Source organism: Macaca nemestrina, chromosome 1 (assembly GCF_043159975.1).
Source record: "Macaca nemestrina isolate mMacNem1 chromosome 1, mMacNem.hap1, whole genome shotgun sequence".
NCBI lineage: Eukaryota > Metazoa > Chordata > Mammalia > Primates > Cercopithecidae > Macaca > Macaca nemestrina.
Window position 1 is genome coordinate 178,811,940 of NC_092125.1, and position 24,686 is coordinate 178,836,625.

Consider the following 24,686-nt stretch of genomic DNA (forward strand, 5'->3'; position numbering starts at 1 on the left):
GTTTGCACGCCTCGTATTTGACAATGCGCTTGTTTTTCTGGCACACCTGGTTGTGCAATGTCAGCGTCTAGAAGCAGCTGAGCAGCGAAAGCGGAAACACCCACAGGGCACTCCTCGGGCCCACCCACCTGCGGGAGGCGCCCTGAGACCGAGAGGCTGCCGGGCCCGGGGCCTCTGCCGGCTGCCCTTCGCCTCCCGCACGGCGCTCGCTCGGGGGACGCCCCCATCCACTGCCCTCCGCAGCCTCAGGCACAAGGGCAAGGCCAGGGAAGCAGAGGGGGCAGCCATGGCGGAGCCGGAGGCTGTGGCCGATGACCTAGACGCCCTCATCGACGACCTGGACTACCTGCCGGGCCACTTTCACCTGGAGATGCAGTTGAACTTCGAGCCGCACTCGCCGGCCCCGCAGCGCGCCCGGGACATGAAGCTGCAGCGGGAGGGTCTGCGGCAGGAGCTCGAGCTGGCGGCCGCCCCGCAGCGCCCCGCTGTGCGTCACCTCCTGGGCGCTTTCGCATTCTACCTGGAGGAGCTGGACGAGGCCCGCGAGTGCTTCCTCGAGGTGACCCGCGAGCACCCGGGCAACCTCAACGCCTGGGCCAATCTGGCACACGTGTACGGGCGGCTGGGCCAGGAGGAAGAGGAGGAGGCGTGCGCCGCGCGGCTGGCCGGCCTCATGGGCCTGGCGGAGGAGCCCGAAGCCGCCGGGGACCCCCAGCTCCGCGCCGCTCGCTGCCTGGCCGAGCAGGGCTACGCGCACGGCTTCGACGTGGGCTGCGCCAGCCCAGAGGAGCGTGCGCGGGGGCTGGCGGCAGGCATCGCGCTCTACGACAAGGCGCTGGGCTACGGGCAGCAGGTGGGTGACCCCTATCTCCCTACCTCCCGCTGGGAGGACTGTGACCATGGTCCCTTCTGTCTGCAGAGATGCTCCGGTACCCCTGACTCTCCCTCAACCCCGGTTCTTCGGTCTCCCAAATGCCTGTCCAATGTGCATCCCCGGCCTGCCCCAGCCACTCCTGTAGCCCTCTCCTGGTCTAGGGAGTGGAACCGCTTCCTAGTAGGACTGCCTGCCCAAGCCTCTCTTTTGGAAACAGCACAAGCCCAACCTGGGCAATTCATCCTTCTTACCTTGCTCCTCCCAGCAAGTGCCTGTTCCTGCGCCTGTGCACATCCACCTAAGTAAAAGGCACAATCACGCATCCTGCCAGAAACTTGGGCACATTCCCACCTCTTCTCTCCCGCTCACTTCCATCCCCATCCATTCAGTCCCCAAATCTTGTCCCTTCAACCTCCTGTTATCTCTGAGGTCTCTCCACACTTCTCCAGCCTTCCTCTGCCAGCCCAGCTTCCATACCTTCCTGCATGCACCAGTGTAGCAGCTGTCACCCATCCTTGGGGTCCTGCCCTCCAGCTTGACCCTTCTACCTCATCTTCCCATCTGCTGCCAGTGTGGTGGTGCTCCATCTCGCGGGCCATGTCCCCACTGCCTGGTAGATAATTCCTAGGCTCTTTGATGGGTATTTAACATCCTCCATGATCTACCTGTCTGCACTTCCTCTGCCACGTTCCCCCTTCCAAGCCACTGTGTGTCACTTTGCCACACTCTACTTCCCCTTGTTCCTCCATGGGCCAGATCTCCTTACAGCTCACCTTGTCCCTTTCTCAGCCTCTTCCTGGGGTGCCCTTTGGCTCCACCTTTGCCTAGAAGGTTGTCTTTAGTCTCGGGTTGGTCTCAGACATCCCCTCCTCTAGGAAGCCTCCACTAACTCCTCAGGCTGGGTCAGCGCTTCCTCTGGGCTCCCATAGCACTGCTCACACTGTCCGTTTCCCAGCCTCCAGCTCAACCGTGAGGTCTCTGAGAGTGAGGACAATGTCTGTCTGGTTTACCACTGTAAACCCAATACACACCGGCACAGCACCTGGCACACAGTGGCACTCAATAAATGTATCTAATAAATGAATGGATATATGTGCAGCATAGGGCCTAGCACTCAATAGGCAAATACTAGGTATATTATCTACTGCTGCATAACAAATACCCCCAAAATTTAGCAACTTAAAATATTAAGTATATATTATGGCCCAGTTTTTGTGAGTCAGGAATCCAGGCATGGCTTCACTCAGTGCCCTCGGGCTGTGGTCTCATCTGAAGGCTTGCCTGACTAGGGGGATCTTCTTCCAAGCTCACTCACATGCTGTTGGCAGGATTCAGTTCCTCACTGGCTCCTGCCAATGGCTTCCCTCTTTTCCTTGCCACATGGACATTTCACCACTTTTGCTATTTTCTGCTCATTAGAAGCAAGTCACAGGTTCAGCCCACACTCAAAGGGGAGGATTACACAAAGACATGAATACCTGGAAGTGGGGATCACTGGGGCTATCTCGGAGGCAGCCTGTACTGAATGACAGACAAATGATGTGGTAGAGCATTATTCTCTTTTACAGAATAGGAAACCACAGTTCAGAGGGTTTCCATGAAGGCACAGCACAGACAGGGTTGAGCTGCTAACAATTATGTTTTATAATATTTTAGATTTGTGATATGTAAATAACAAGCCTTCACACATGGGTAGCACAACTCCCTTCACAAAGGCTCTGCACACTCCCCTCAGTGCCTTTTCCATGAATGTTCATGGCTTCTGTAAGAGAAGATGTGAGAGTCAAGACCTCAGAAGATACAGGTTGGAGGGCATGGACCTGACTTAAGGACAGCATGCAGGGTAGGGGTTAAGAGAGTTGACTCTGAGTCAGATGGTCTGGGTCCAAATTCCAGCTCCCCCATGCTCACTCACTTCAAATCAGTGCTTAGCACCACCAATCTCCTTTTCCTTCTCTGTAAGATGGAGATAGTAATGTTACATATGTCATAGGCTTTGTCATCTGTAAAATAGGGACATCCTTCACTTGGTTGATGTCATAATTAACAGTTAATATTTGTAAAGCACCTAGAAAGAGCCTGCACAGGGATGAGCAGGGTCACAGATGACACCTCCCTCTCCCTGGCTGGGAGAGCTTCCTCTGCTCTTAAGCTGAGTGTAGACATGACCACTGATTGCATGAGGTCAACAAGAACCCAGGTCTCTTGTTTCAATCCTGAGCCTGTGGCCCTGAATGCCAGGCTACCCTCAGTGGAAGGCATAGCCAACATTGATGTGTTGAGTGTGGTCATGGCAGCAGGTCATGGCAGCAGAGAGGGGCCTGAACAGCCCTGGGCTAGGAGCCAGCAGGCCTAGGTTCTTGTCTCAGCTGCAACACTACCCACAGTGGGGCCTTCTCCTCCCCGGGCTTTGGTTTCTTCATCTGTAAAATGGGTGCAGGAAGCAGGGGCTACATGGTCTCTGAGGCACTTTCCTGCTCTTAGGAGGCCATTCACTGGGGGAAGTCTTCCTGGAGGAGGTGAGCAGGAAAGCAGTGATTGCGGGGTAGCTATCAAACAGAGGCTGGCTCTTCCCTCTCTGGGAACACGGCTACAGTGGGGACTCCCCAGTGAGTGAACATCCAGATGAGAAAGTGCTAAGCAGGATGCCCAGCACTCCAGGGAGGGAGCCTATTGCTCCACGGGGGTGTGGCTGCCAGCTCTGTGCTGTGTCCTCGGGCGTGGCCCAGCAGCTGCCCCACAGTTCTGCATAGAGCAGCTGTGGTCAGCCCCCTACACAAACCTCCAGAGAGAGTTTGGGATTTGGAGACCCCATTTATCATCTGAGGATTAGATGACATGCTTCTGAAGCACCTGGCACAGAGTAGGTGCTCAAGAAATAGTTACAGACAGGATGACACTAATGATGGTTGCATCATTTTAGAGTCCAGAGGTTTGGTTCTGAGCACCTAGTTCTGTTATTATTTTGCTGTGTGGCTGTGGACAAGTCCCTTGTCATCTCTTGTCACTTGCCTGAGTTCCCGCTTCATAAACATTGATCAGCTCCAGTTTTATTGGTATTATGCAACAAATGATGGGAGTAAAAATGCCCATAAACTGGAAAATTCTGTGCATGTCTGAGAGGTATTTATTGAGCATTTTAACATTTATTGAATACCTACTGTGTGCCAGACTCTGTTTTTAAGAAGTCCCTGCCTTTAAGAGGCCCTTGAACAAAAGGAGAAGCAAACATTTGCTTCTTCATTAACTATGCTTACCTGAGCCCCTCTTCTGGGAGTGGGAGCCAAAGGGACAAATCAGAGACATGTCTACTGCTGGCTGAGAACACAGGCATTCATCACAGGCCTGTGTCATTGGCAATTATCTCTAAGTACTGTACACCCAGAGGTCACACTTTCTGAACCCAAAACAGGGCCCCAGGGGCTGACAATGAAAGTACACTCTGGGGATATGGGGTCCGAAGCTTGGTATCAACAGGGACCTGGAAAGTCTGGGCCCTGTGGATAGAGTGGGAGTGACTGAGTCAGAGAGGGAACACGCCCCTTCAGCAGGAGTTCCCAGGCGGGAATGAGTGGGGACACACCCAGCAGGGGCATGGTGCGTGCAAAGGCCCTGTGGTGGGGCCTGCAAAGCATGGGGGCTTGAGTGCTGGCTGAACTGGGGCAAGGAATGAAGCTTGCCCAGGGTCACAGAGCTAGTAAATGGCAGTTAAATCCATGCCACCCTGGTTGACTGCAAAGTCTTTGCTCTTTCTGGAGAATTCAGAGAAGTGGGGTATAATGCAGATGGCTAGCAGGATGGTGAGGGGAGACCCCTCACAGGTGTACTCCTGGAAATCTAAGGCAGAGGAGTATGGAGAGAGAGGAGGTGGGTGGGTTGCCATGTGTCCAGAGACTGGGAAGGATGAGGTAGAAGGTGAAGTCAAAGTCAGACCAGAAGAGGAGGAGGAGGAGGAGGGACCCCCTGCAGTGAGAGATTTTCCATCTTTGTGGGGCTGGGACTCTCCCAGGTGGGGAAGAGCCTCTGGAGCTCAAAGGACAAAGAGCTGCTGAAGAACTGTGAACAGCTGCTCATCTGCTAACCTAAACTACAAAATAATAAGAACAAATTATACAAGAAAACGTTATAAAAGTTAATCATTCAGCCCATAATCTAAAAATAATCAGTGTTTGTATAGGAGGGGGTTTGTTTCTGTGACTTCCCTTCTTTGCTCTTCATTCCCTACCCTTTCCTTCCTTCCTTCCTTCCTTCCTTCCTTCCTTCCTTCCTTCCTTCCTTCCTTCCTTCCTTCCTTCCTTCCTTTCTTTCTTTCTTTCTTTCTTTCTTTCTTTCTTTCTTTCTTTCTTTCTTTCTTTCTTTCTTTCTTTCTTTCTTTCTTTCTTTCTTTCAGACTGAGTCTGGAGTACAATGGCATGATCTCAGCTCAGTGCAACCTCCACCTCCCGGGTTCAAGCAATTCTCCCGCCTCAGCCTCCCAAGTAGCTGGGATTGCAGGCACCTGTCATCATGCCCAGCTAATTTTTGTATTTTTGTAGAGACTGGTTTTCACCATGTTGGCCAGGCTGGTCTTGAACTCCTGATCTCAGGTGATCCGCCTGGCTCCGCCTCCCAAAGTGCTGGGATTATAGGCGTGAGCCACTGCACCCAGCCACATTTCTCTTTCTTAAATTACAAAAAAATATGAGAAGACAGATGGCTTTGATCACTCCCCTCCTCCTCCCATCACCCCTGTAAATATACACACATGTCCAGAGACTGGGAAGTCTGCACATGCCATCTCTCACACACTCACAGATGGACCGTCAGTGGCACATCTCTAGATTGAGTAGCTATTAAGAGCACAAGCTTTGGAGTTAGACCAGGTGAGAATTCTGCCTCCATCACTAGCTGGCTACAGGCAATTCTTTATTCCTCTGAGCCTCAGTTTCCTTCTCCGTAAAATGGGGTTCTAACATGAACCTCACATGGTTGCTGTGAGGATTGAGAGAACATGAAGACCACCAGGCAGAAGCACGTGAGGTCCTGCCTGGGGCTTCTCCCTGCCTGCTCTGGCCCACAGCACTTCGCCACTGCTCTTCAACAGAGCCTTCCAGCCTCTGGTTTACCCCCATGTGGTTTCTGTCTTGCCCCTAGAGTGTGGGCATTCTGTCTTGGGCTTTTCTCTCTCTTCCCCATCCACCCTCCTCAATGTCTGACATAGAGCTGAACACCAAGGGGAGTTTGCAGCCATTGTTTAATTTAGTCGAATATCTGGATTTTGTCTTTAAAATCCCTATTTTTTAAAATAAGGTAACTTGAACTTACTGTCTAAGAGAAAAAAAAAATCCCTGTCCCAAGCCAACTCAGTTATGTTATTTTCTTCTCCTTTTCCCAAAACACTGGTGCCTTAACACACACATGCAGTCACACACACCAAGGCAGTCCCTGAGTGATGACAGGAACCACACCTGCAATGGTGTCTGTGCACCGGGCACTGAGCTCAGGATCTTACCTGCCTTCGCGCATTTTAATTTTATTCAAACCTCACAGACACACTGCCAGGTGCTGTGATTCCCCCTCACACCCCAGGCATAACAGGCTCAGGGAGGGGAAGGGACTTGCCCAGGTTGACCCAGTGCCTGCGGGGCTGTCCACACTTCACCAGCCAGCTGAGGCAGCTGGGGAGGGAGGCGGCCAGCCTCACAAACAAAGGTGTGGGCATTCCAATCCATCACTGCGCCCAGCGGGGTGGGGACCTGGCAGGAAGGCCCAAGAGAGTGTCAGAGGTCAGCAAGCCTAGGATCTCTGGCATGCATGCGTGTTCACAGACGCACACCTGCGCACACACACACACATACACACACACGCGACTCCACAATTCTGAGTGGTTTGATTTGGTTCAGCTACAAGAAGAGGTAGATGAAGCTGGATGATATCCCAGGCACTGTGCACACGAGTGCTTTTCATCGATTATCTCATTTGATCCTCACAGAAATGCTGGCAAATCCACATTGTTATTAACCCCATTCTACAGACAGCAAACTAAGGCTCAGAGAGGTGTTGTGACTTGCCCAGGGGCACATGTGGCTGGCAGGAACTAAACTCAGGACTATGGGACATCAAAGCCCAGGAAGATGGACAGCTTTCCTAAGGGTCTGGCTTCAACCTTCTGTGGCCTTGGGGTGCTCACGTTTGCATGTCAATGCCCTCTAAGTTTGCTACTGGCTTCTCTCCCCACTTGGCTGGGAAGTTTAAGAACTGGGTGTCCTCCTCCTCACAGATACAGAAGCCCAGAGCCAAAACTGCTTTAAGCATCATCTGGCCCAACCACCTCTTTTGCAGGAGAAAAGATGATGTATGTTAGAGTGCAGCACCGCACAGACCCACGGGAGGAGCTGAGAAAATTCAGGCATCACTGTTGTTACTGCAGAGGGTAAGAGACTCCTGCAGACCCACTCAGCTACTGCCGGTGCTAGAGTTGGATTTGGACGCTGGACCAGACAGGGAATTGCCCTCTCACTAGGGATAGTGAAACAGAGAAGTGGCTCAACACAGTCCAGCAAGTCTGGGATCCAGCACAGAGCAAAACTGACAGGGCCTGTGTTTGCATGACAGACCTAGGACCAGAAGGGAGCTTTGACCAACAGGGAGCTGCTCAAAGCTTAAAATCCACAGGGAATTATCCAGGGAGCCCAAGACAGGGCCAAATATTTGCTTCCATGGCATAACACTCAAATCCCAAATTCCCTCCACCTGTGCACATATCACCCCAGCCAACATGCCTGTTGATGCAGGCAGGCCACGTGGGGTCACCCCTGTTTGCAGATGTAGAAGCTGAGCCATGCCAGTGGGCTCTCCAGGACCCCTAGAGGAGTGAGAGGCAGGGGTGGGACTCCAATCTCAACCTCTGTTTCCTCCCCACACCTGACAAGGCAGGAGCACAAGAGCATCACCACCTGCAGCTGGGTGTGGGGAACAGCAACCCTCTTCCCTGCCTGTCTTGTACATGGCCCACAGGCGGCAGGCTGGGGCCAGGTGGGGCGGGGCTCCGTGTGCAGGAGCAGAAAGGCTGTTCTGTGTCATCACAGAGGACATTCCAGTTGTGCAGGAAGGACATATCCACAGGCCTGCCATCTTGTGACTTTTATTTCTGCAGTGTCAGCCTTCACGGAGTCAGCAGGATGAGGTGGAAACAACAGGGGCATTGGAGGAAGGCAGATCTGAACTTGAATCCTGGCACTTCTGCCCTGGGCTATGGGGCTGGGCTGGTGGCTTTTTCTGTAGTCTCTGTTTCCTGATCTGTAAAAGGAGGAAGATACATTACACCTTCTAAGGCTGCTGTGAGAACCCAGTGCCATGATGCACTGAGGAGCCCAGTGACACTAGAGAAATGTTCTTTCCTGTTTGTCATTCCTCCTCCCCAGAAAGAAAATTAGTCAGCTTTCAGGAACTGACTCTGAATCCAGAGGACAGCCCATCATCAGGGGCAAAGTTCAAAATACAAGGCAAATATTTTCTTTAAGAACCAGCAAGGTCTCTGTATAGCCTATTCAAATCCATATATATTGTAAGTTGTTGGTGTAGTGAAAGATCTTCTATTGGAATAACTTAAAATAGCCAAGCTCCCCAACATTTCCTTCTTTCGGGGCTGTCTTTTGACGTAAATGGGACGCTGAACCTTGTACCCGACCCGAGTTAAGACATACCTGCTCTGGTAATGGCTTATCCTAATCCTACCATTTCCTGCAGTTTCTGCCAGGTCACTAACCTTTGTTGCTTACTCACCCAGCCCACAGGAGCTTCGATCTTCAGGCTTCCCTGAGGATCACAATTTCTGACCTTTTACTCACTAAAAAAGAGAGAAATTTTCTAGCCCATTTTTGCTCCACCTTAGGGTAGTACAGTGAGAGCCTCGTGCAATGGTTCTCAAACTTCAGCATGCAGTAGGGGGCCTGTTAAAACACAGATTGCTGGGCTCCCACCCCCAGGGTTTTAGATTCAGTGGGTCAAGAATTTGCATTTCTAGCCGGGCGCGGTGGCTCAAGCCTGTAATCCCAGCACTTTGGGAGGCCGAGGCGGGTGGATCACGAGGTCAGGAGATCGAGACTATCCTGGCTAACACGGTGAAACCCCGTCTCTACTAAAAATACAAAAAACTAGCCGGGCGTGGTGGCGGGCGCCTGTAGTCTCAGCTACTCGGGAGGCTGAGGCGGGAGAATGGCATGAACCCGGGAGGCGGAGCTTGCAGTGAGCCGAGATCACGCCACTGCACTCCAGCCTGGGAGACACAGCGAGACTCCGTCTCAAAAAAAAAAAAAAAAAAAGAATTTGCATTTCTATCAAATTCCCAGGTGATGCTGCTGATGTTGCTGGACCGAGGGCCACACTTTGAGAACCACTTGTCTAAGGTAGTTGGAGGCAAAGACTCTGGAGCTAAGTCGCAGAGTTCTCAGCCCTACTACCTGCTAGCTGTGTCACTCTGGGTGCATGCCTTAACCACTCTGTTCCACAGTTGCCTCATCTGTAAACTTGGGAGAATAACAATCCTTACCCCATAGGTAACCCTTGAGAAAGCCTAATGGGGTAACACATGTAAATGAAGTGCCTGGTGCATAGTAAGTGTTCAAAAGTTGCTATTATTAGTATAGCAAAAGAGAATCATCTCCAGGTTTCAGTCAAGGCTGTCACACTGGACATGTGACTCTGAACATAGCATCTTGCCTCAGTCTTCCCAGCTGTATGAAGAGGGTAATGATACTCCCTTTACATTCCATGAGGCTGTTCTGAGGATCACATGGAATCTGTGTGAAAGCCCTTTGTAAATGGTAAACACCGTACAAACAGTAGTTCCTTGCAGCTGGATCTTGTGGGAAGAGCACTGAAGTCAGAGAGACCTGGCCTGAAGTACCAGGTCAAATAGGCAGGTCTCTGCTTTGGTTTCCCCATCCCTAATATAAGGAAAGTAATAGCGAGGGCCTCAGAAGAGCTAGGAAGTGTGCTGAGAACACCTCACCTGAGATCTGTCTCTCTCACCTTCAGCTTGTACCAGGGTCTACAAATTTCATTTTAGGGTCAGCATGGGCCTCACCTAGTTCCCTCCCATGAATCTGCCACAGAACAGCAGCCTAATGTAAGCTCCTCCAGCACAAAGCCTGGACTCACACGCTGGCCAGCCTCTCTCATAGACCACGGAATCCCCAGCCCATGGGATTGTGATAAGGACCAAATGAAAGAAAGGGGGGGGGTGTCCTGACCGGAGGCCACCTACCCCAGGCAGGTTCACCGTAAATACTCCTCTTTTGGCAGAAGTCCTGTGAGCCCCCTCCCAGGCTGCCTCCAAACACCTTGCCTCTGGGAGTCATAAACTCTGTAACTGAATTCCTTGCAGCCATAAGAGGTTTCACAGCAACTTTATTCTCCAGGATAGAGGTGGAATGCCCCCTCCCTTCTCCAAGAGGGGAGGGGGCAGTCACAAGCCTGCTTAATTTAACGCACTATGGCTTGCCAGGTTGCCCCTGGTAACAGCTTCAGCGGCTGCTTCAGTTACTGCTTAAGTTACAACCAGAAGGATTTTTAAAGAGACAGTCCAAGGCCGAACACAGTGGCTCAAGCCTGTAATCCAGCAGTTTGGGAGGCCGAGGCGGGCAGATCACCTGAGGTTGGGGGTTCAAGACTGGCCTTACCAACATGGAGAAACCCCGTCTCTACTAAAAATACAAAATTAGCTGGGCATGGTGGCACATGCCTGTAATCCCAGCTACTTGGGAGGCTGAGGCAGGAGAATGGCTTAAACCTGGAGGTGGAGGTTGCGGTGAGCCAAGATTGCGCCATTGGCCTCTAGCCTGGGCAACAAGAGCGAAACTCCGTCTAAAAAAAAAAAAAGAGAGGGAGACAGACAGTCTATTTTAGAGCCAGAATTGCAGCACAGAGTGAACATCCAACACCAGCGTCACCACAGGGATAGAGGAGTAAAGCCCGGGCACAGTGAGGCTTCTGACTAGATCTGTGTATTGTATTAACTCTGTTCCATATCCACTGACCCCATCTGCAACCCCACAAGCCCTCCTGCAAATGCGGCTCTTAAGCCGGATCTGATGAGGGACTACTTTAGCGATTTGTCACACAGATGTCACCCAACTAGCTACTTTTTTGAAAATCAATTTTAGTCATCAAGTTGAAGGGGAGGAGAGTTGACCCTTAGGAGTTGCCCCTGCAATTCAGGCATACTGCCACCAGGTGGTGGTATTGCTTGCTTAGTGAAAACCGTAACCAGTCTCTTGAATTAATCAGTAATACTCAACAGCGCGCAGAGTGGTGGTGAAACCACTGGATTGTAAGCTCTGATGCTAACTAGTGTGGAACCTTAGGTAAGCCACCTCGCCTCTCTCTTCTCGGTGTCCTTGGATATCTAGTAAGGAGATTGATCAGGATAACTGAGTGTTGTGGACAAGGCTTAGGAATAGAATCATGGAGGCATGAGTCTAAGCCCCAGCTCTATCATGTACTAAGTGTGGTTTGGACACATAATTTAATTTCTTGCCACTTGAATACCAAGCAAGAGAGTGGCTGGGAAAGCCCTGAGGACAACACATTAGTCTCCAACACTGGGGACCTGTGGAGGCAAGAAAGGTGCCTGGGACCCAATAGGGGACTGGAGATCCTGAGGTCCTGGGAGCATAGTGGGAGAGGACAGCAGGGTGCCCCAGGATGGCTCCAGATTCCAGGGCCAAAGACCATGTTGCCTCATCGGGCACTGAAACATGCCACAGCAGACAAAGTAACCTCCTAGAGAACCCTAACCCCACTCAGCTCTCAGCTCTACCCAGACCAGGAGGAAGGGAACAGACATCTACTCTGGGCCAGGCACTGCCCTCACAACTCCTGAGAAGCCCATATGATTATCCTCCTTTGCAGATAAGGACATAACCTGCCAGGGGTAACTCATCCCCCAAGGTCGCCCATCTCATATGACCAGGCCTGCCAGGCACACAAGCCTCAGCTCTTCACATTCCCACCCCCCAAGTCTACTACACCTGTTCTTGCTGGATGCTAGGCTCCCTCGCCAGGAGCAAGGAAGGGAGAGTGGGTTCTCTTTCTCCCCACCATGACTCAGTTGAGCCAACCACAAAGCAGGTGAGGGACCAGAGGTCATGGGATCACTCACATAGAAGCAGCCAGGGGGCCGGGCACGGTGGTTCACGCCTGTAATCCCAGCACTTTGGGAGGCCAAGGCGGGCAGATCACTTGAGGTCAGGAATTCGAGACCAGCCTGGCCAACACAGCGAAACCCCATCTCTACTAAAAATACAAAAACTAGTCGGGTGTGGTGGCAGGCACCTGTAATCCCAGCTACTCGGGAGGCTGAGGCAGAATAGCTTGAACTCAGGAGGCAGATGTTGCAGTGAGCCGAGATTACGTCACTGCACTCCAGCCTGGGTGACAGAGCAAGACTCCATCTCAAAAGAAGAAGAAGAAGGAGGAGGAGGAGAAGAAGAAGAAGAAGGAGAAGGAGAAGGAGAAGGAGAAGGAGAAGCAGCAGCAGCAGCAGAAGCAGAAGCAGCAGCAGAAGCAGAAGGAAAAGCAGAAGCAGCAGAAGCAGAAGAAGCCAGGAAGCCTGAGGCACCACGTGCCCCTGATCCTTCGCATGGTCAGGTTTTGACACATCATGCCAATTTGGCCCACACTAGGTGCTCCATAAATCCCAGTCTCCTTCTTCCTTCCCAGGTCCAGTGTAAGTAAAGCAGATAAGGGTATCCAGAGTCCTGTCCCTGCCTTTTTGCTTATTCCCACCTAAGTAACAGGATTACCTTTCAAGGTGATACAAATGTAAAAGCACACATCAATCAGATTTTGGCATTCCTGAGCTCTAGCCTCTTTTTTTTTTTTTTTTTTTTTTTTTTTTTTTTTGAGACAAGGTCTCACTTTTTTGCCCAGACTGGAGTGCAGAGGTGCTATCATAGCTCACTGCAGCCTTAAACTCCTGGGCTCAAGTAATCCTCCCATCTCAGGCTTTAGAGCAGCTGTGACTATAAATGTGCACCGCTGTGCCTGGCTATTTTGATTTTGATTTTTGAGGAGACAGGGTCTCACTATGTTGCACAGGCTGGTCTTGAACTGCTGCTGGGCTCCAGAGATCCTCCTGCCTCAGCTTCCCAAAGTGCTGGGATTATAGGCATGAGCTACTGTGCCCAACTCCCCAGCTCTCTCTCCTTCTATAGCTCCCCAGTACCCTGCAGATGAGCTCCAAGTCCTGACCCTGGCACTCAGAAGCCCCTCCTGATTATGCCCCTGCTGGCTCTTCCCTTCACCCCTTACTATCAGGGTTCCAGTCCTTGGGCTGCAGGCAGACCCCAGCATACCTTGCTCGCTCTTCTCTGAGCTTTTGCACTTGATGTCCCATCCTCCTAGATTGCCTTTTCTCACTGTATCCACCTGAGTGATTCCTACTTGTCCTTGAGGACCCTGCCCTAGTACCTCCTCCTCTGGAAAACCATGGGGAAGTCCTTGGATTGTATAGGATACCTCCCCGAGCTCCCATAGCCCCCGTGTTCCTTCTACTCTAATTGTGTCTTTGGGTCTGGCTTTCCTGCAGGACCCAGAGTCCCTAAATGTGGGACCTGCCTTCTGTCTCCTGTCTTTATTGCCCAGCCGAGAGCCACACGAGAAGCTACTCAGGGAATATTGACTGAGAAATGCAATTAGTGGGACCGCTTCTGGGTGGTCTGACTGGGACCTGGGTTCCAGATCCTGTCCTGAAGGGCAGTCATACCAGTTGGTGGGATCTGACTCATAAGGACCCCTCGCTTTCTTCCTCCCTCCAAATTCATCCAAGGTGTCCCCGGAGCAGCCACAGCCTAACCTGCTAGCATTGGCCCCCCCGGGTCCCCATTCACACACTCTGTGCTGCACACCCATCAGCTCCCCATCCCTAACGTCTCCAGGCCTCTGCTCATGGGAGCTCTCCATCTGGAGCCCACCCTCTGAAGTGCCAATGTGACCCAAGACCCTCCTTAAGCCCTCATCCCCCAACTGGGAGTGGCCCGCCCATCCCCCGCACTCCCTCTGTACCAGTCTCATGGCCTCGATCAGACCTGGCTTCATACCACAGCTACTGGCAACCCGGTGTGGGGAAGCAAGCATGGGCTTTGGAAGCTGATAAACGGGGACCGGATCCCAGCTCTGGCACTCAAAACTGTGTGACCTCAGGCAAATCACTTTATCTCTCTGAGCTTCAATATGTTCCTCTATAAAATGGGGATAACAGCTACTTGATAGGTTTGTTGTGAGATGGAGAAGATGGATGTCAGGATCCTGGCACATGCAGGCACTGAGCCGCATCCTATTATTGAAGCCTGGGTCTGCTTCCGCTGCCAGGTTGTGAGTGCGTTCGGGTGAGGGTGCAGGTCCCATTCAGTGCCACATTCCCAGAGCACCCAACGCAGGGCCTTATGCCATAGGTGCTGACAAATGCATTCACCCCAGCTGCTGGGGATGGGGGTAGAGAGAAGATGGACCCCCCTCCCCCACAGCTGAGGAGGCCACAGTGGGGGTGGCGAGTGCAGAGTGAAGCCTCCAGATCAGGGACGGGAGATGAATGTGGAGGGAGGGGCTGGAGCCTGAGGGAGAGCTGCTGATATGCACTGGGGGTTTTATTGGTTTTCATTAAAATTCCTTCCCGAAGCCGGAGCAGCTACTCCCATAAATAACAGCATAAATATTTTATCTGGTGCCCAAGTCGCACAGCAAGGTTGGCAGGAATAATAATGGCAAAACAGTTCAGGGGGGTCTTGGGCTTCAGCTGAGCTGGGCTCACTTAACATGCCCAAAGGGGCTTTCTCAGGAAGGTAAAGCCTGCAGGGATGGCACCAAAGGGAGAGGCAGGTGGGCGTGGAGGAGAGGGTGAGCAGTGGGGTATGCGCCCTGGGGTTGGGGAGCCTGTGGAGGGTGTGGGAGGAAATGCTTACCACACCTGCTCTAGGATAGGCACCTCACTGGGGGCCCTCACAAAGCCTCTGTAGTCAGAGAAGTGAAGTGACTTGCCCAAGGCCACCCAGCCAGTCACGGGCAGAGCCAGGACTGTAATCAAGGGTGTTTAAGGTCAAAGCCCTTCCCACTGTGCCTGCTGCTTCTTGGGGTTCAGCAAGTGTGGGAGTTTATGAACAATGGCCAGAGTACCTCAGTAATGGCAGCGAGGGCTGTTCTCTGTTTTCCTAGATCCCGATGGAGGAGAAAAGGGGCTGGTATTTCACCATGGCAACACTCTACATCAGGTCAGGCAAGAAGGTGGCAGGGGTACGGGATGGTGGAGGGAGAGGTGTGGCCTGGTACCCAGACAGCAGGGTAAGGGCAAAGGTGGCTGGGTCCATCCTGCTGGAAAGGGCTCCCCAAACCCCACCACCACCACCACGGGCCTGGGCAGGGCTGGCAGCACACAGGACAGCTGGGAGGGGGTGCCACCCAACCACATCTCCTTCTTGGCCACAGGCTAGATGGTATCTTCCTGGAGCTGGGCAGTGAGGAGCAGAAGAGGCTGCCCGCCTTCAACCGCACGTTGGCTCTGCTCCGGCAAGTGCTCAAGTCTGAGGACCCCCGCCACCAAGGTAGGGGCCCAGGGGATGGGTGGGACAGCAGCCTCTGTCCCCCGCCACCAGCCTGCTGGCATTGCACCCACCTCTGGCACTACCTCCCTCTCTTGGCTCCTGTTTCTTCCTCCTTCTCTCTGTCCCCTACACTCATCTGGGCACCTCAAGGAGCCCACATACCTTGCCCAAGTGAACATGCCAACTACAAGTCACTGTGACTGCAGGCTTCCCGTCTGCAGCTCGTGACCTGGAGGGTGAGAGGTAGATTCCCCTGTTTCCAATTATTTATTGTCAGAAGATTGAAGCCTCCGTTGAAGAGGAGTTGAGTCATTTTTTTGCAGGGCCAGAGAGCAAGAACAGGGACTAGAACCACCAGAGCTGGTGAGAGCTGAAGTCAGAAGAGACCTACATACCTGAAATGAGTTCCCCCGGATGACACATTGAACACAGAATAAGCACTAAAAGGGGCTCACTAACCCCTCACACGGCCCCTCTCTCCACCTTTGCTTCTCTCTGTCCCTGGCAAGTTGCCCTCAGTGATCTCACGCTACTGTCCATTGCTTTGTCTTTACGGGCAACACCTAAGATGGAGATGGCCCCTTCCCTCTCTCCACCCTGCTTCCTAGAGACCCTCTCCCACCCTTCACCCCCAGCCCTGGCCTGGTGCTACCTCGGGATGCTGCTGGAGCGGAATGACACCTTCTCCACCACCCCCATGGGCGTCCATGACTGCGGGTACTCGGGGACCGACCCTCTGGACTGCTTCGGCAAGGTACGTGCCCCCAGCCACACCCACCCTCTAAACTGAGAAGGAGCCTGGCACCCCAGCCTCTCCACCCAGAACCCAGGCTTCTCTGGGTATCAGTCCCCACCGCGTGGTCCACCCAGGAAGTACACTTACTCCAGACCTTGCTCTCCATCCTCTCTTCATTCAAAACAAAAGAGACCCTCCCCATACCAAATCTGGCCCCAGCCCATTTCTCCAGCCTTGAAACAGACCCTTAGACTTTTTCCCTTGAGGCCTCCATTCACAGTACTCCCTCTGCCAGGAGTTCCCTACCTCCCCACCCCCAGTGGCATAGTAGAATGACGAGTTTAGCTGGGGTCTCCTTGCCAGTCCTGCCCATAGGCTGTGTGACCCTAAGGTAAGTCACTTACAACAGGAAGCAGTCAATGACAATAGTGGGGGTAAGTGCTATCACCCAGGTAAAAACCCTATACTTTGTAAGGTTGGGGGATGAGGGTTGCCTCTGGCCCTTCCTCTCACCTGCCCCGGGAAGATGGGGGAGCATACACTGGGAAGGAGGGGTCTGACTGGGGTCTAGAAGGCTTTATTGGATGTGACAGGTGATGTGGTCATGGGCCGAGCTCTCAGGAGTTGAGTGCCAATGGGTTGTGCCCCAAGGTGTTGGGTTCTATGATATGACAACTTACTGGCAGGTGGATAAGGGTGGATATGGGTAAAGGGCACTGTGTTGATATGGATGTATCCAGAAATGGGGTTCCGGTGGTTCAGCACTGTTTAGCCAGCTCTGGCTAACGACCAAGCAAGTGGTTTGCTTTTGCACTCCTTCCTTACCTAGGCCATCGAGATCGCCAAGAACCAGCCTCCCATCCTGAATCGCCTGGCCAAAATCTTCTACTTCCTAGGAAAGCAGGATATGGCCATTGGAACCTGTAACATGGCCCTGGATGTCCTACAAGATCCAGAGCTCAACTGGCAGGCGTACTGCACAAGGGCCAAGGTGGGTCAGCTTCCTGCGCCACCTCACCCCGCCACTGGGAATCAGAGAACAAGGGCCATAGGCCAAGACCCTGTTGCCAGGGCCCAAGGCTCAGGGAGTCCTCATGGTGGAAGGGAGCTTAGGAGCCATCAAAAAACACAGTTGGGTTCTATACAGCTTTTTGTTTGTTTTGAGACAGGGTCTCACTCTGTCACCCAACTGGAGTATGGTGGTGCCACCATGGCTCACTGCAGCCTAGACCTCCTAAGCTCAAGCAATCCTCCCACCTCAGCCTCCCAAGTAGCTGGGACTACAGGGGCACACCACCGCACCCAGCTAATTTTTGTTTTGTTTAGTAGAGATGAGGTCTCATATGTTGCCCAGGCTGATCTCAAACTCCTGGGCTCAAGCAGTCCTCCCACCTTGACCTCCCAAAGTGCTGGGATTCCAGGTGTGAGCCACTACACCCAGCCCTGTAAGGTTTTTGAGTGAAAGAATGCATAAGCCTCCACTCACTGCAGGAATCCCTTCTACAATGCCTGGTCAGTGAGCCCCCAGCCTCTTCTGGATTGGCACAGGTGGAATCAGACTGACCAGAGTTGAAATCTGGCTTCTCTACCTTGTGGAACTTGTGGCAAGCCACTTACCCACCCCCCCGCAAACCTCAGTTCCCAAATCTGTAAGATATAAATAAGAACACTTTCCTTAAAATGTCAACAGACGCAGTGAGGTAGCATCTAAAGCACAGTGCCTTGGACATAGGAGGTGCTTCTCTGAAAGCCAGTAGAGGTCATTTAATATAGTGGATCAGAGCTCTGGCTCTGAACACAGACAGCCTTGGTTCAAATCCCACAACACCACGTGCTATGGGACCTTTGGCAAAATACTCTTGCCCAGATTCTGAGTCTCAGTTTCTTTATCTGTAGATGATAATATGTCTCATAGAGTTGTTATGAGAATTACATTAGATTTTGTATGTAAAACTCAGCATCAAGCACACAGTAAGATTTCATAAGAGACTGACTGCTACTAATTTAATATTAGGCATATTTTTGAATTATCTCACTGTCTCTTGAGGCAGTCCACTGCATAGTCATTTAGGTCTGCAAGTTACACACTTAGTTGAGTGCTGTCTCCCGCTAGCTTCCTGCACCGGTCCCAGACCCACCCCCTAGAGCCCACACAGAGCCCATGTGCTTGAGGAAGCAGACTCGGAGCTCCAAGTTTACTTCACTGCAAGCCGAAGAGTCCCCCCATCCCCTCATCTTCTCCACTACCATCCACATGACCTAGTGGCAAATCCTCTCCCAGTCTTGGTCTCAGTGGCTTAATTACTTTGCCAGCAGGTATGAGGCAGGAGTGAAATTCCTTCACTGTCATGGATGTGGTTATTATTATAGATAATAATATTAACCATAATAGTAAATAATAAAATATTTCTATAAAATTCTGCATTTCATCAAGCACTTTCATATTCGTGATCTGATTTAATGCTCACAAGAATCCTGTGAGAGAGGCCAGACATGTGCCATCCTACATATGAGGCCACATATAACCAGGGAGGCAGGGAACTTCCCCAAAGAACTGCATTCAATAATCAGAAACTCCAATTTTACTCTCCTCCCTCCATCACCATCTGGTGTCTTATGATCCTGGCCTCTCTGTGGTGCCAAAGGTCACTCAGATGACCAGAGGAGCACAGGATGGTGGAGAAGAGACGGTGAGGAGGAGGGAACTCACATTATCTGTGTAAAAGCCTCAGTCCATGCTGCGGCCCATAAGCATGGCCCTGGCCCCATGAGCTCTCTACCCCACCTCCCTCTGTTCATGCCTCTCTCAGTCTTCCAACCCTACTGGCCAGGGCCTCTGCCTGGAATGCTCTTCTCCCAGGTATCTGATTGGCTTCCTCCCTCACTTCCTACAGGTCTTCTAGTGGCCATCTAATTGAAAATATCAAAGCCATGCAACATTTAATTATATATATATATATTATTTATATATATTTATATAAATATATTAATTTATTTATTTTTAAAATTCTTCTAGAGATAGGGTCTCACTCTGTCACCCAGGCTGGAGTGCAGTGGCGTGATCATGGCTCACTGCAGCCTTGAACTCCTGGGATCAAGTGATCCTCCCACCTCAGCCTCCCAAGTAGCTGGGACCACAGGTGTGCACCACCACACCCGCCCAGCTAATTTTTTAAAAACTATTTGTTGTAGACACAGGGTTCTGCCTATGTTGCCCAAGCTGGTTTCAAATTCCTGGGCTCAAGCAATCCTCCAGTCACAGCCTCCCAAAGTGCTGGGATCATAGGTGTGAACCACCACACCTCGCCACCGCCAACGTTTTATGTTTTCCTTTCCTCGTTTAGTTTTCTTAGCATTAATCACTCCCCTACACACTATTTACATCTTTATCATGTTTATTTTCTCTCTCCCCCAAAACATATAAGCTACTTGAGGGCAGGGATTTTTGTGGTTTTGTTGTCTACTGCATTCTCAATGCCTGGAACAGTGGCTGGCACAGAGGAGGCTCTTAATGAATATTTGCTGAACGAATGAATGAACTGAGCACCTTCCATATGCTAGCTCCTGACTAGAATATGTTCTTTCAGACATCATGGTAATTCCCCCAGGAAGATATTCATGAACTAATTTTTCAGATATAGAAATGAGGTTCAGGTTCATAGAGTTGTGGAACTCCCTCCAGATGACATGGCTAATAGCTAGGGGTTGAGGGAAGGACTGAAATTCAAACCCTAGTCCAACTGACCCGAAAGCCAGAGATTCATCTCCCCCTGCCTCCATGATGCTGTCTTATAATCAAAGCCCTTCTGATGACTATAAAGCATTAATACCTTCAACAACAATAGCCCCCTTTCCCTCACTTCCTCCTACCCAACCCAAACCCACCACTCCTAAACCTCCAAACTTTGTAAATGCTCTTAAGTGTGAGGAAAATGGAGGAATTAAGGAAAGCAAGGGTCTGAGATCATTTGTAATGTGATGCTTGTCAGTTGGGGCTACCTGCCATTCTTCCCAAACTGCTTGTTGACATAAACTCTCCCAAAATTGGTGCTGCCATCCTACCTAAAATAATCCTCCCCAATCATCTCTATCCCATTGTCATGTTTATTTTGTCATAGCACTTGCCACTTGAAATAGTACTGTTTCCTATTGACCGCCTCCCCTACTGGAATGTTAAGTTCCGCCAGAGCGGGAACCTCATCTATCTTGTTACCACGGTACCTCCTGTACCCAACATAGGAACTGGCACATGGTGGGCTCTCAATACATATCTGTTGAATGAGTAAGGGACTCTTACTTCATCACTCATTGCACAGAGAGGGAAACTCATTCACTCATTGCACAGACAGGGAAACTAAGGACCAGAAAGAGGGTGTGGCTAGCCCAAGTTGGTCCAAGGCTAGAACCTAGGACTCCTGGGTCCCAGCCTCAGGGTCTTTCTACTGCAGCACAGAACCTCCCTGGCTGCTGTTAGAAAAAAAGACTGGGTTCATTTAGAACAGAGAGGAGGGCAGAGGCCCTTGCCTGGATCATCTTTCCTAAGCTGGCTCTCTGTTGGCAGATCCACATCAGAGCCTACCTGCACGACCTGGAGCGGGCCAAGATGGGTCTCGGGGGCATGCCTGACAGGAACCACCTGGCCTGTGCCAAGGCTGACCTAGAGGAAGTGGTCAGGGTGTGCCCAGGCTTCAAGGCGTACCTGGACATCGGCCAGGTAAGGCAGTCTCTTGGCTTAGCCAATAGCTGAGCAAGAATCTGTTTACTCCTTGCCAGGCTAGGCCAGGACTAGGCCAGGATGCAGAGGAGAAAGTTGCACTCCCTCATAACAGTACCCATCTCCTCCAGCCATGGTGAGGATTGAATAAGATGTGTGTACAGCATTTAGAACAAGGCCTGGCTCTTCCTAAGCACTCAGGAAGTGTGGGCATTATTCTTGATCTTGAAGATATCTATTCTTTGTGTTCAGGGAATGTTTACCAAGAAGTGACAATATCATCATTTTAAATACAAGAAAACCGAGATCCAGAGATTGACTCACTCAAGGTTACATGGCTAGGTGTGAAGGGGCTGGAACTGGAATCGGGGTACTCTTTTCCTAGAGGAGCAGGAATAAAACGTGTGATTAATAATTGTCGATGGAGAGAGGGTGGGAATGAGTGAAGGAATGGAATTTTTTTTTAAGCAAGCGTGGGGCGGGAATGAGCATGGAGCCGGGCCTGCAGTGAAGGGCGTGTCCCCCACCCCAGGTCTACTACTACATGGGCGTGGACGCAGTGCAGGAGCTGCTGGCGGTGGACGAGGCGGCGCTGAACCAGGCGCTGGTGTTCCTGGCCAAGGCGGGCGAGTCGGAGCTGGGTGCCACGCTGCCCGAGCTGCAGCTGCTGCGCGGCAAGTGCCTGCGCATCAAGGGCGAGGACGCCAACGCGGCGGCCTGCTTCAAGCGCGCGGTGGAGCTGGACGACGCGGGCTCCAGCCACACCGAGGGCTTCGGCTGCCTGCTCGAGGCGCTGCTGGCGCAGTGGAGCCAGGCACAGATGAGCGACTGCGAGCTGGGCCGCGAGGTGGACGCCTGGCTACGCCGCGCCCAGGACAAGTACCCTGCGGCGCGCCTGCGCCAGGAGCTGCAGCGCGTGTGGCGCGGGCACACGGACGAGGTGCTGGGTCTGGCCCGGGCCCTGGTGGCCCAGGGACGGCTGGCACTGGTGCGGCTGCTCTTTGAGACTATGGAGCGCGAGGGCGAGGGCGCCAGTGCGCCGCGGGACCGCCGGGCGGTCTCCTTCTAGGATGCGGGTGCCCAGGCCGGAGGCTCCCGGGGACCCCGCCCAGGCCCCGCCCAGCTGGTGGGACCAGGTCTGGACGGACCCCCTGCCTTAGGCTGGCCTGGGAGCGGAGCCAGTTCGATTCTCTGTCAGGAATTGTGAATGGGGATGTTGCGACACCCGGGCGGTTTGAAATGCCCACCCAGACTGGAGGGCCTGAGAGCAGAAGAGGCTGGGAGCAGAGGTGAGAAAACACTGGGAAGCTGCCAATTGAGGGACAGAATTTTCTAGACATACAGGTAAAATAAGATGGTTGTGAGGCTCCTGAGAGAAACAGAAGACAGTTACCTCAGTGTGTCTGTTTTCTAGTCCAGGGACTCAGTCCCTCAGGCCTGCGAGCCTGTCTTTGGACTCCCGTGGGCTTCACTCTATCCTTATGTGAAAGTCCCCTTTACTTTAGTTGACTGGAGTGGGGTCTGAGCTCCTGCAGCCAGAAAAGCCCTGGCTAAAGCAGAGGTCAAGACTGCACCGCTAGTGAGTTACGGAACAGCGCCCTAGCCTAAGCCTGGTCCTCCAGGCTCATTCCTACCTCTCTGCCACTTTTCCAGCAGGCCTCCTCCTTGGTCAACTTGGCCTGAAAGGCCTCCCAAACGCTCTGAATAGAGCCCATCAACAGAACATTCACTTGACTTCCCTGCTCTTGGGGGAACTAGGGGCCCCACCCTTTAGGAGGTACAACCTGCCCCCAGTCTTTTTTTTTTTTTTTTTTTGAGACAGAGTTTTGCTCTTGTTGCCCAGGCTGGAGTGCAATGGCATGATCTCTGCTCACTGCAACCTCCGCCTCCTGGGTTCAAGCGATTCTCCTGCCTCAGCCTCCCAAGTAACTGGGATTACAGGCGTGCACCACCACGCCTGGCTAATTTTGTATTTTTAGTAGAGACGGGGTTTTACCATGTTGGTCAGGCTAGTCTCAAACTCCTGACCTCAAGGGATCCACTTGCCTCAGCCTCCCAAAGTGGTGGGATTACAGTGTGAGCCACCACGCCTTGCCCTGCCCCCAATCTTGACTATTCTACTAATTCTAAAGAAAATCTTGGAATTTTACACTCTTAGAATCATAGTCATAGATTTTTTTTTTTTTTTTTGAGACAGAGTCTCACTCTGTCGCCCAGGCTGGAGTGCAGTGGCCAGATCTCAGCTCACTGAAACCTCAGCCTCCTAAGTTCAAGCGATTCTCATACCTCGGCCCCCCGAGTAGCTGAAATTCCAGGCTGTACTCACTGCTTTGCTCATATCCTCACTCATTACCAGGGACAGACCAGCACCCCTGCATTGCATCTCATATATCCACTGATGGGTAGAGAACAGACTGAAATTCAGTGTCTTAGAGATTGCACAGTGCACCCCCCTCATTGTGCAGATGGGAAAACTGAGAGCCATAGAAGGGAAACGGCTTGCCCAAAGCCATACTTACTGTTTTCCCCACACTTACTTTCACACTTTTTACCACAAACTTACTTTCACCATTCTTCAGGTTTGGAAAAATACTAATAAACTAATCAACTCTAAAGTATTCAGTGTTTATATGTTAAAGGTTTGTGTGTCACTTGTTACATGGGTCACTCTGATATCCACTGGGACAGTGTTTCAACACTAATGGTGGCATTCCAGGTACCTGTGAAATCTGGCAGTGAGGCCACCCTAAGGCTCCTGAATTCTACCTCATGTCTCACCATGGCTCACCACTTTGAATGGTGACATTCTCTCTCGCCCTCTTTCTCCTCTCACCACCATAGCAGCAGAGGCCAGAAGGTGACTCCACAGCAGACCACACACACCCACTTCTGCCCCCCAACCACCCCCATCCCTCTTCTGCCCAAGACTGTGAACCATGACTGTCCCTAGGATGGGATCCCATTTCTTTCTTCTCCTTCCTTAAACAAACAAACTGAATTTAAGGCAGTCTGCTAGCAAAACTTAGAGGCTGATGAAGTTTGTCTTTTTCCCCAGGTCCCCAGTTTGTTTGTTTCCTTTCTTGTCTTTCCTGTCCCCAAAGGTATGTATTTCTCCCTCCATTGCCTCCCTGTCCTTTCATAACTTTTTCAGTAAACTTTCTGATCATTTCATTCATCCTAATTATATAAATGGTTAACACACGCCCACTATAGCTTATCTCAGGAGTATCTGCATATTAACAAAAAGCCAAAGAGAGATAGGAAACCCCATTTCCCAAACTGCCTACTCTGTGCTAATCTCATGTAATCTCACTTAATGTAATCTCATGTTGTAATCTCACTTAATGCTCTCAACAGCTCTGAAGGTTAGGTATTAGAATCCTCATTTTACAGATGAGAAAATTGAGACACAGAACAAGGTCACGGGTAAGTATGTGAAGGGCCAAGATTTGAACCAGACCAGCCTCGTTTAGTGCTCCCTCCTGGAACACGGCCCTGTGCAAGAGCTGTGTCATCTTCGGTGTGGAGTTGGGCCTTTTCCATGCCCTGTGAGCACCAACCCTACCTGTTACTTTACCCTTGATTACTGCTCCCACACTGCCTTATCTTGGTGCCTTTGTCCACCCTTTTACTCGACTGGCTTTTTTCCTGTCATTTCTACCCCAAATGGTCAGCTCAAAGGCACCTCCTCCAGGAAGTCTCGCACATCCTTCCAGCTCTCATTAATCACTCCCTTTCACGCATGGAGACCTCTTGGGCATTTTGTCCCACCGTGTTGCATTT

General features: G+C 51.6%; 1 protein-coding gene and 1 long non-coding RNA gene across 3 annotated transcripts in view; one reads left to right on the forward strand and one right to left on the reverse strand.

Moving 5' to 3' along the window:
* The first annotated feature begins 125 nt into the window (after positions 1-125).
* LOC105495115 (tetratricopeptide repeat domain 22) lies at positions 126-23,411 on the forward strand. 2 transcript variants are annotated; one of them, XM_011764343.3, is made up of 7 exons: positions 126-853; positions 15,068-15,123; positions 15,338-15,453; positions 16,089-16,207; positions 17,019-17,180; positions 20,751-20,903; positions 21,436-23,411. In XM_011764343.3, exons 1-7 carry the CDS (start codon positions 287-289, stop codon positions 21,970-21,972), a joined length of 1,710 nt encoding a protein of 569 aa, XP_011762645.1. In that variant the 5' UTR covers positions 126-286; the 3' UTR covers positions 21,973-23,411. The 2 variants fall into 2 exon arrangements, with proteins under 2 accessions (XP_011762645.1, XP_011762643.1); XM_011764341.3 differs by having other exon boundaries at positions 150-853; positions 16,062-16,207.
* The window catches only part of LOC139362144 (uncharacterized), a 29,286-nt gene continuing 12,509 nt past the window's right edge, over positions 7,910-24,686 (reverse strand). The window contains exon 3 of the long non-coding RNA XR_011620478.1: positions 7,910-8,152. This is a non-coding gene — a long non-coding RNA (uncharacterized lncRNA). The remainder of the gene's footprint in view (positions 8,153-24,686) is intronic.